The 11903-nt window shown below is 34.5% G+C and overlaps 2 protein-coding genes across 2 annotated transcripts in view; one reads left to right on the top strand and one right to left on the bottom strand.

Annotated features, from left to right (window-relative positions):
- LOTGIDRAFT_200649 (hypothetical protein) overlaps positions 1–3044 on the top strand; it is a 6201-nt gene extending 3157 nt beyond the window's left edge. The window contains exon 2 of the mRNA XM_009050225.1: positions 1690–3044. Within this exon, the coding sequence (XP_009048473.1) occupies positions 1690–2917 (1228 nt within the window). The 3' untranslated portion in view covers positions 2918–3044. The remainder of the gene's footprint in view (positions 1–1689) is intronic.
- A 7020-nt stretch (positions 3045–10064) lies between these two features.
- On the bottom strand, positions 10065–11903 carry LOTGIDRAFT_173037 (hypothetical protein; the record flags this gene model as incomplete). Its single annotated transcript, XM_009050226.1, has 3 exons — positions 10065–10129; positions 11175–11299; positions 11779–11903. 3 exons carry the CDS (start codon positions 11901–11903, stop codon positions 10065–10067), a joined length of 315 nt encoding a protein of 104 aa, XP_009048474.1.

Consider the following 11903-nt stretch of genomic DNA (forward strand, 5'->3'; position numbering starts at 1 on the left):
ACCAGATATCTGGCCTCAAGATATCTAAATTTTAGAGTGAATGTCTTCAAGCTAGTGTCTAAGGGCTGAAAAAGATAATCCCTTCTCCCGTTGTACACAAATCCACATGTTTTTTTATATTGACAATAACAAAATATTTTCACTGTTAAAATAGCGTTCAATACATAAATCGTATAACAAAGAAAGAAGTGGGGGGTGTCCAAGTTTAGATTATTCATTGATCCCATTGGAAAGTTTGCAATCTGATAATCCAATGGAGTTAAATGGAGGGCATATTGGCTGTAGACTGTGTTAGGTCCGGGTTGGTGCTGAGTTGGTTGAACATTAAGTAGTCGAAGTCAAGATTTCGACTGGAGTATCTCGGTAAATGGAATTGAGAGGCAACTGGTGTGTCCCTCTTAGGATAAATAGGTTCACTTCTTTAGCATTAGCTTGGTTGGTGGAAAAGTAGACTCTTAGTCTTTTAGCGGATGGATTTTCTTCTGGTTATAAATTCTGAGTTTTAAAATAAATTGTAGATCGATAGAGATATAAATATTTGAATTATTTTAACAATGGCTTTTTTTTTTTTTTAACTCTTCTTTCAAAATATGATGTAAATATTTCCAAAGTTACAGGGTTTCAATCCAATTACAGGTAGTGATGCTAGTTAGAGGGGCTGGCGTGAAACACAAATAGTTACTTTGTAACTAATGAATATATGATAGTTCATTGTAGTTTGCTTAATTTGACACTAAAATATAAGGAAACCCATCTTTAAGATTGTAGGATAGCTTACTTTGTAACTAATGAGGTTGTGATTTTAAAAACGCCTTAACAGATGGTAAATAAAAAAGAGCAGACTGATCCTGCTGTCCATGTAAAATTCACTCATTGCACACTGCATCTTCATTAGCCTGATTAGATGCCACAAAATTTGAGATTTCATGAAATAATTTTGTTATACGCCCACATTATAATGTCCGTCGATTTGTCTGTCCACAATTGGCTTGTGAACGCAATATAGACAACAGTTTTAAATGAAATTTGGTGTGATAATTTATATTCGTGAGATCTTGGACAAGTTCGAATATGATGGTCTTTCGATGAATGGTTTTTGAGTTATTGCCCTTGACTTATGAAAAATGCATCAAAATTTGGTTGTGAACACAATAGAGATTACATTTTTCATCCAATTTGAATGAAATTTGGTGTGAATATTTATAATAATGAAATCCTGGACAAGTTCGAATTTGACGATCTTTCAATGAACGGTTTGAGTTATTGCCCTTGATTTATAAAAAGCGCGTCAAAATTTGTTTGTGAACACAATGGAGAGTACAGTTTTCATCTGATTTACATGAAATTTGGTATGATCATTTATATTGATGAGATCTTAGTCAAGATTGAATTTGACAATTTTTCGATCAATGGAATTTGAGTTATTGCCCATGACTTAGTAAAAACGCATCAAAATTTGTTAGCGATAGAGGTGACAGTTTATGTCAGAATTTTATTAAATAATGTGTATTTGTTTAAATCAACAATATCTTGCACAAATTAGAATTTTGGTATGATTTAACACAGATAGGTGACTGCCCTTGATATACTGAAAATGTATCAGGAAAGTGGGCGTATCTTGCTAGCCAACCACCCATTAGTATTACAGTGATTATAGATGATATAATATAATATTTTATTTTTTTTTAGGATTGGAATTTTAAGTGGTCTGACGTCTTGGTCGCGATTACGAGGAGCATCAGATGATGATTGGATAGATAGACTCAACCATATTTGGACTGTGGTGTTGTTAGCCATCTTTACAGTGGTTGTAAGCTCGGCGCAGTATGTGGGAGATCCCATTCATTGTTGGTGCCCGGCTCAGTTTACAGGAGCATATGTTGCCTATGCTAAGCAAATCTGTTGGATTTCCAACACGTACTATGTGCCTATGGATAACGAAATTCCAGTTCAAATCACAGAACGCCAAGATCGTGAAATTACATACTACCAATGGGTGCCGATTATTTTTCTATTCATGGCCTTAATGTTCAAAATTCCCAATCTTCTGTGGAGAATGCTGAATAATGGAGGTGGATTGAACATGGATAGAATGATCACCATGACAGCAGATATGCAAATTTGTAGTCCGAACCAAAGAGACGAAAATATCCGACATATCGCGAAATACATGGATCGTTGGTTGAAAGCTAATCGTCAATATCATTTTAACATTATTGTACGTGCCCGACAGAAGTTAAGTGGAATCTGCTGTTTCTGGTTTGGAAAGCGGGAAGGAACATACATCACTGGTTTTTATCTGCTTGTAAAGTTGTTGTACGTCTTGAATATTATTGGTCAGTTTTATCTACTGAATGCCTTTATGAGTATGGAATACAACATGTATGGTTTTGAAATTATGAAAAAATTGGCGCAGTCTGAGCCTTGGAGCGAATCACATCGTTTTCCTCGTGTAACTCTGTGTGATTTTGAAATACGACAATTGCAGAACATTCAACGTTTCACTGTTCAGTGTGTTTTACCCATAAATCTCTTCAATGAAAAAATCTTCATTTTTATCTGGTTCTGGCTATTTTTTATTGCCGTGCTTACGAGCATCAATTATGTGAATTGGTTATATCACGTCCTTGTTAAGCAAAATCGTGCCAAATACGTTAAAAAATATTTAAAACTCAATGACGAAATCAGGTCATCTGGTGATTTGAAACTTTGTCGGAAATTTGCAGATGAATATCTACGAGACGATGGCGTCTTTGTGCTGAAAATCGTTTCGAAAAATTCTTCGGAAATAGTGTTGAAAGACTTGGTTTTGTATCTATGGCGTTTGTACAAAAGTGACCCAAAAACACCAGTCATTAAACCCACTACTGAAAATCATCAAGAAGAACCAGAAGATGTCAAAGAAGCTTTGGAATAGATCCGAAATGATTAACTTCTAGTGATCTTAACTAAAATATTTTAATTACTGTCTTTTCGATACGAGCCAATCAGATTTCTTTTTTTTGTAAGGCTCAGTTTCAGAAAGTTTATTTCGAAAAAAAAAAGTAATTTGATTGGTCGATTCAAATTTATTTTAAATATTAAAAAAGTCTTATTGACTTATAAAGTGAAAATTATACGTAAAAAGTGGCCATTTTTGCACGAAATTTCGATTGTTTGTGTTTTTTGCCAATTCATTATAATTTTTTTTTTTATACATGTATTTTCTAGTCAATTACGTCTGTCTCAAAAATGTTCATGTTGTAATGCTCAGAATTTTGATAATTTGCTACCCGAAGAGCTCAAAATAAGGGCATAAACCTATTTTTTATATTTTACATTCTTATTTAAACATTTTCATAATTATGCACATTTAATAATTATGCGCATTTTGTATCTAATTATGCAAATATCTTGTGCCTTTATATCATGTTATATGCAATGTCTTGCATTTTAAGACTAATCATATTCAAAATTCTTTCCTGAATTTAAAGAGAACGGTGCCTCACATACGACATTTTCCACTTGATATTTTGAATTACAAACTTAAATTTTCACCTAGGTGAAAGTTAGGTGATAATTCCTGTAATTTTGAATTAAAAACTTTAATTTTTCACCAAGGTGATAATTCAAAAATTTTGAAATAAAAACTTTTTTTTTGCCAAGGTTTGTAATTCAAAATTACAGGAATTATCACCTAATTTTCACCTCGGTGAAATTTAAAGTTTTTAATTAAAAACTAAAAATGAAATATGTCATATGTGAGCCACCATAAAAGGGAGTGAGCTATAATATTTTTTTATATTTTTCTCATCTTGTGATGATTGATATTTAAAGTGATACTACGTCTTAGAATGAACATAAAATTTAAGTTCTCGAAAAGGTCAATATGAGTATATATTCATCAGTGAACTTACCTGGTGTCATAAAGTTACAACAGAATCCCTGTAAAATCTAGAAAATTGAAAAATTCATAAAACTAAGTAATTATTGAAAAGCGCTTAATCTTGATATTAAGTGTTTTTCAATAGTTAATTGCATATTTATGGATAATTATTAAGTTTTTTGGATTTATCAGATTATATAAGGATCCTGTTATGTTATTTATGACACCAGGTATATCTACTGGCTCTTATTCGCCAAGTTTAAAATTCTTAAATTTTATGTTAATTCTAAGACGTAGTATCCCTTTAAAGTTCAACATAATTTAGCATTGCTTTGATAAATGCTATTGGTTAAAAGTTATCAAGGGTTAGGTGTTGAAATATACTGAAACTCTTTAGGCCTTCTGATAATGTTGTTTATTCCTATATTTCATTATCATTTGCTGGTATAAGGGACCAATTACTATTATATAAAGCAATTGATAATTAACTCTAATACTTAAACTGTCAAAGCACCTAATGCCACTCTGCAATTGGATTTTTCACATTTGCAATATATAATATATCCTATAAATGCAAATATTATGTGCAAGCATTTTGGCAAGTCCTTGTCTGGTAGAAAAATGGGCACAGATGCATAGTGGCATCAGGTGATCTGAAAAATAATATTATCAAGTCTTATATTAGTTTTGTTAATTAAAAAGAGATTAATGGTAATGATAATTAAGGGTTGAGAGGTTGTTTATTATCGCAGGTCAAAGGTTAAAGTTTATTTTTAATGAGGAATATTAAAATCCTATTCAATGTCCAATTTGATATTTGTTAATACAACCACGTCAAAACCTGTATGATATATTTATTGCAGGCCTGTGCAACCTTTCCGCAACGCCGGGCCACATTTGGAAAATGCAAGTAGACCAACCATCAATGAATCATGGGATTAACAATGAGAAACATGCAAGTCATTTATGCAATAACGTATTTCAATGTGCATCGCTAATTAACAGACATATTTGACGTAAAATCTTTAGCGATTTGATTGGTTAGATTCATTTTGACGTCATCCTTTGATAAACAGCGCAGATATAACAGGTTTCGATACCAGAATAGGTGAGGCAAACTGCAGGTCATGCTGACAGTGACAAGAGCAAACGAAGCATTTCCTCGCGGGCTGTATTTCCCTCAAATTTTACATGATGCCGCGGGCCGCACGAAATCATCTCGCGGACAGCAGTTGGCCCGTGGACCGTAGGTTGCACAGGCCTAATTTTATTTAGTCCAATACATGCCTTTTATTGATTTCAGAAAAATGCTGCGCATTCCTCATAAAACATTCTACTTAAGCGTTATATTTCAAAAAAATTTATTGTTTTTTTTAATCAATTTACATATAGAGCCAGTGCTTATCATTTTGTTATACTTAGTGCTTTGGTATATTTTTGGTTTTGCCTTGCTCGTTCCATGGATGTTCGTTTATTTTGATATTTACTTTGCGTTGTACTTTTAACTTCTGAGATTCATTCATTCTTGAGGAATGATTCAAAGCTTTTGGATACTATGGTCTAATTCATTTCTCTACCTACCAGTTGTTAAGGCTCCCGCATGCTACTTTCTCACCACACTACTCTCCGTACACGACGCGCCTTTTGCTCAACTATACCTGACGTCATCACATGATCAATCAAAATGGCGGACTACTACAGTGATAGTCACGCTTGTCTTTGTCTTTGAATTTTGGCGATCGGATATTATAAAGGCAGGGGTAATCTTGCCATAATTTAACAAATTGAACCTCAAGGATTGATTCTGTCACCTCTTCACTGGGCGCCGCCATCTTTGAGTACCAATAACGCATGCGCGCTGTGTTCGTCGTCTGAGAAAGTCGCGCACGGTAACCCGCACACTGTGTGCCATCGGCCACGAGTGGTCAAAAATATTAAACACGATAGATATTTTCCAGACGACCAAGACTGGCCAAATGCACACTAAAAATTACCCGCGGGCAAAGCGCTACTAGTTGAGCGTACTTGGCGCTGCGCCATTTTCTTTCCGTGTGCGGGTGCTTTTAGAGCTTAGTTTGAGCTATCTATATCACTGTTTAATAAGCACAAATGTTGTTTGTCTGCAATTAAACCTTCATCACCTTAATTGCAGACAAACTCAATGTCAGATTAAAATTCTGGAAAGTGATTTGGATAGCTGAATTTGAGCTCCAACAACTAGAATGAGAATTAGATACCTTTATCCCTTTAATTTGTCTGAGGTGAAATAATTTGCATAATTTTAATTGTTCAGATGGCAATTTTTGTTTGTTTTTCTTTTTTTTAATGTAGATGTGTGTGTAGAACCCAAGCATGAATTATTTTCAGTATTGTTTTTCATTATTTTTCTAATATTTTGTATATAATTTGCAGCATGAATGTTTGCAAAAGTTGCTTCTATATTTCGTGGGTGACCGCTTGAAACCTGGTATAACGATATATGACGTGGAATTACTTTTCGAGAAAAACACAAAAAACTATTTGTACGCGTATTTTGTTAAAATCTTTTTTATTATTTTTTTTTACTGCTATACGTGGTTTTCATTCTTTGAAAATATAAACCTTGTATAACAATTTGAGATCTCCGGCCTATTGAACCAAAAACTCATATAATAATACAGTATACGAGGTTTTTCATTTTCATCTGCAGAAAAAGGAACATTGAACCTCGTATAATAATATATTTTACAAGGTTTTAAATCTGACTGTTTATATACGTGTTATTTAATTAGTGATTTTTGAGTTATTTACAATCAAGCTAAGAATACGAGGTTTTGATCACATGATCTGCGCTCGTAAGAGCTTTTGTATCAAATAGTTAAAATGACCAAATATGGCATATACAAGGTTTCAAGATTTGCGATTTTGTGCATGAGATGCATGGAGATATTTTTTTTTTTATTTTAGAAATCCATAGTTTTTAATTTTTATTTTATTTGACTTTGTATTCAAATTGAAAATCCATCAAAGTAAAATTCCGAATTGCCAAATCCATACCTTTTATTCATTCCAAACTTACATTCAGTCAATCAAAATTCATTCATTCATTCATTCAACCAAATTTTTGAGAGAAAAAAAAGCCGAGATTGTATTCATCTATCCATTCAATTTTCTCATTCATTGTATTCCTTAAAGACGGGTTCCTTCATTTTCATTTATGAAAATGAAAATGGTTATACTTATATGAATAGAAAGTAGGGGTGTTCTAATGACTTGGAAAAATACCAGTTTGTCTCACATGTCCATAATTAATTCATACTTAGTTAAATTAGAAGAGAATTACCAACAGAATTCCAATGAGTGACCGATCAAGAAAGGTCAAAAAGTCTTTTTTGTTTATCCAGACAGTACATACATGGACATTTATGATTGGTTAAAACTCTTAATTATATGCAATAAGAACATAATGATATGATTAAGAATACATGATAATTCATTAGAAAAATCAATTAATCAAATAGTTTGCATAATTTGACATTAAAAAAAACAAGGAAACCCATCTTTAAAGGAATGTCAGATCAGTAATTTTTCAAACTGATATCCTGTAAACCAATTCATTCATTCATTCATTTACTTAACCCTTCATTATTCATTCATTCATCCATTTGCTTATCCCTTCATTATTCATTCATTGATTTACTTAACCCTTCATTATTCATTCACTTTACCCTTCATTATTCATTCATTCATTTACTTAACCCTTCATTATTCAATCATTCATTTACTTAACTCTTCATTATTCATTCATTCATTTACTTAAACCTTCATTATTCAATCATTCATTTACTTAACCCTTCACTATTCACTCATTCATTTACTTAACCCTTCATTATTCATTCATTTACTTAACCATTCATTCATTCATTCATTTACTTAACCCTTCATTATTCATTCATTCATTTACTTAACTCTTCATTATTCATTCATTCATTTACTTAACCATTCATTCATTCACAAACCCTGATATTAAAAGTATTGATATTATGTTTTGTATATACAAGACAGTTGACCTATCTACATGTCTATTTCTATCAATTATTATATTTCACTTTATATGACTACAAGTTTGAATGAACCAATTCAACCTGTGTCAGGTTTAAAGGGAACGTTTGGCCTAATTTTATATTTTAGCAGTTAAGAGGGCCCAAAGTTTGAGGTTTTTTATCTTTTTTATTAAAATTCAGATGTTTTTTAGGGCTAGAAACTGTCCGATTGATTCATAATACTCTTAAGAGATCAGATAACAATGGAGCAAATTGTAGAAATCTAGATTCTTAGAATATATCCAGATTTTAGCAAATACTGTCATCCGTCTGGTTAATAAATCTAAATTGACCAAACAGATGGATTTAAGTTAAGTTGAATAAATAATACCATTTCATTTCACAATATTGTATAACTGAATTTAAATCCAGTTTTTTTATTATTGCAATCTGATTGGCTGATTAAACAAGAATCAAACTTTCTTTTTCATTGGCAAATGAAGCAAGATTGATCTCAGTAATTGACCAATCAGAAGAAGATTATGGGAAATACAGTACCGGTAATTTGATTGACCAATCAGATGACCTGATTTCTTATATCTTTCCAAGTTTAAGGCCCAAACTGGCTAACTGAGAAAATATGGAGGTAGCTGAACAGTCTCTTTAAAGTGATACTACGTCTTAGAATGAACATAAAAATTCTCAAGAATGGTCAATATGAGTATATATTCATCTGTGAACTTACCTGGTGTCATAAAGTTACAACAGAATCCCTGTAAAATCTAGAAAATTGGAAAATTCATAAGATTAAGTAATTATTGAAAAACTCTTAATCATAATATTAATTGCATTTTTATTAAGTTTTTTTTTGGATTTATCAGATTATATAAGGATCCTGTTATGTTATTTATGACACCAGGTATATCTACTGATGAATATGTGCTCTTAATTGGCCAAGTTTAAAATTCTTGAATTTTATGTTTATTCTAAGACGTAGTATCACTTTAAGTATTGAATATTAATTGTTCAGTATATAATAATAGTATTTTATTCTACAATATGTATGTCTCAATTTTTGTCTGTTGAATAAACCCTATTTTATTACTTTTATTTTGTTGTTATAATAACAAACGTGTCAGAATTGAAGTAACCTGGAAACCCCCAAAAGGGTAGAAATGAAATGAATGGAGTTTTACGTCCTACTTTTCTGCACCATGTGGGCTAATGAAGGCTACGACATGCGATGAGGGAAATTTTGTCAGGACAGCGGCATTAGCCTGCTCTTTTTCGATTTCCAACTGTCGAGGGATCTTTAATGTGCACGCAGCCTGCAGCACACGGGGCCTTGGTTTATTGTCCCATCCGAACGGCTAGACGCTTTTTCCATGTCCCTCTTACCTACATCACTGACAGGGGGAAACTGGGTTGAAAAATTCGAAGGTATTATTTCGACCTATGCCGGGATTGAACCCTCGACTCTCAGGTTAGCGAGCAAGCGTCTAACTCACTGAGCCACCGCGGCTCCCTGTAAGATGAGCAGAGACAAAGGATTCGTTCAAATGATTCAATGGAAGGCACAGCGTTTTACTTGTCCAGCCCCTCTTACCTGCATCACTGACAGGGGGAAACCGGGTTGAAAAACCAAAGGTATTATCTCGACAAGAAAAGGGTAGAAGAAATTTGTCTTAGCTTCAATGAAAATAGTGCTTGAGTGCCCTTATGGCTCAGCTGGCTCGGCGCTTAGCCTACAAGCTAGCCTTATGGTTCAAAGATCAATCCTGGCATAAGTGGACAGAGTAACTTCGGAATCAATCCAGCTTCGTTGTGATGCTAGTCTGACTAGTCACTAAGTCAGGGTGCAGCGCTGTGACACTATAGGACTACTGGCTCCGCACTTTAAAGATCGTTCGATTTTACTAAATGGCAAAAATATGGCTAATACTGAAACGGTGACATAGTATTCCCCTCTCTATTTGCCTTATCAGGTGCAGACAGGCCCGTTACTCGGGGCTCAGAATTCGCAGTTATATTCCCATCTCTTGTATTCCTATCAGAAACTAAATTTCAATTGAAGGGAGGTAACTCTATAATTGAAACTATGAAAATACAGACCACCACTGTTGAATATTTTTTTTTTTTTGCAAAAGAATAATACACAAGAAAGTTGTCTTCTGAATCTATGATGCTCTCGTAAAATTAAACAAAATATTGTCGCCATCTTTAGGAACGTATTTACTGATCCCTGAAAATACAGAAAAAATGATTAACTAGCCTACTCCTTTTCATTATAAAATATGAAACCCGTTTTAATAAGGCCGTAGAGAGCCGCGGTGGTTCAGTGAGTTAGACGCCTGCGCCTGTTCGCTAACCTGAAGGCCCAGGGTTCAATCCCGGCATAGGTCGAGATAATACCTTCGGATTTTTCAACCCGGTTTCCTCCTGTCAGTGATGCAGTTAAGAGAGGCTGACATGGAAAAAGAGTCTAGTCGTTCGGATGGGACAATAAACCGAGGCTCCGTGTGCACGTTAAAGATACCTCGACAGTTGGAAATCGACAAAGAGCAGGCTAATGCCACTGTCCTGGCAAAATTTCCCTCATTGCACCCTGCATGGCGTTGCCCGTCTTCATTAGCCCACATGGTGCAGAAAAGTAGGACATTAAACTCCATTTCATTTCATTTAATAAAGCCACACCTTCAAGGATCAAGAGAAGCAATTACCTACCGAAAGGGACCACAAAACCCATTCAACATCCACTCTTTAAAACTTAGGCGACACATTTTCCGTTATAGGCTACAACCTTTAGGAAAACAAAAGACTACCCAAGGGGACCACCACAAGGCCATATTCAAACTCAAGAGAGGTCTTTTTGATCATAACCACACCTTTGGACATGCCTATCCAATTAAAGACCATGCCCTATAAGGAAAGCAAAAGCTAGACCAATTGTTCTCTTATACCCCACAACCAGAAATAAGGTCACAGCTATCCTATAGGTCACGTAGTAGCGTAGGGGAGGACCAGAGGGCATGTGAAGGGTCTTATTTTGAACCATCTGAAATTCGTTGGCGTCTTGGGTCATCGACTCCCCCCTTGCAGATCCTCTAAGAACTACCACTCCTGAAGACTACACCAACAACCCAGATTTTATTTACAGATAATGTTAAAGGACACCCTTTTCTATTTTTCCCCGACCACACCCATTTCTAAAAGAACCCACACCTTTTTTCACTCAAAGTTACGCCCCTTCAATGATAGACCACACCCCTTTTAGATAAGTCACCTACCCATAGAGATGGACTTGTTGTTGACCTGCAAGTCCCAGTAAGTTTTATCCAGTTCGTAGGTAGCCAATTGCCTGTTGATACTTTTAATAATAAAACCTTTTCCTGGATTGTACGTTGCCGAAAACCTAAAATATATAAAATAAGAATTATGTCCCCTTTTTATAGCCTTGGAAATCGCGTGACACTCAATTTTAAGTTTATCTTATGTGGAGGTTGACATGCTAAGCAACGCATAGACCTACTGAAATATCCTTATACCATCAGCTATGTGGACTCTCTGAAAGGTGTTTCGAATTGACAAAGTGACTACTAAACGCTGACTATCTGCCAAGAATCTGTTGTCACAGGCCTACTTTGAGTCAAAGGGAAGTAACTTTAATTGACAAAAGGGGGATAACCCATAATATTACATTAGCATATTATTGATGTCTGCAGCATTTTCAAGATTGCGGACGAGCGGCTGCGGCTTGACGTAATTCAGATCTGTTATGTTTTTGAATGTTGAATGTTTAAGGAAGTTTTGGGCATGCAACCTGACGCTGATAAGACCATTGTTCTTGTCGCATCCACGCAGATCAGACTTACAAGAGTGAAACACACTTACATGAACTTTGGATTCAGATCGGCTGCTTCTTCAAGATGGCGCTCGATGGTAAAGGTACTGTCCGCTTGGAAAAATTCAGCGAAGGAACTGAACTTTGGCACTTTGATGTAATTCTGAACGAACAT

The sequence above is a fragment of the Lottia gigantea genome, assembly GCF_000327385.1.
Source record: "Lottia gigantea unplaced genomic scaffold LOTGIsca_147, whole genome shotgun sequence".
Taxonomy (NCBI): domain Eukaryota; kingdom Metazoa; phylum Mollusca; class Gastropoda; family Lottiidae; genus Lottia; species Lottia gigantea.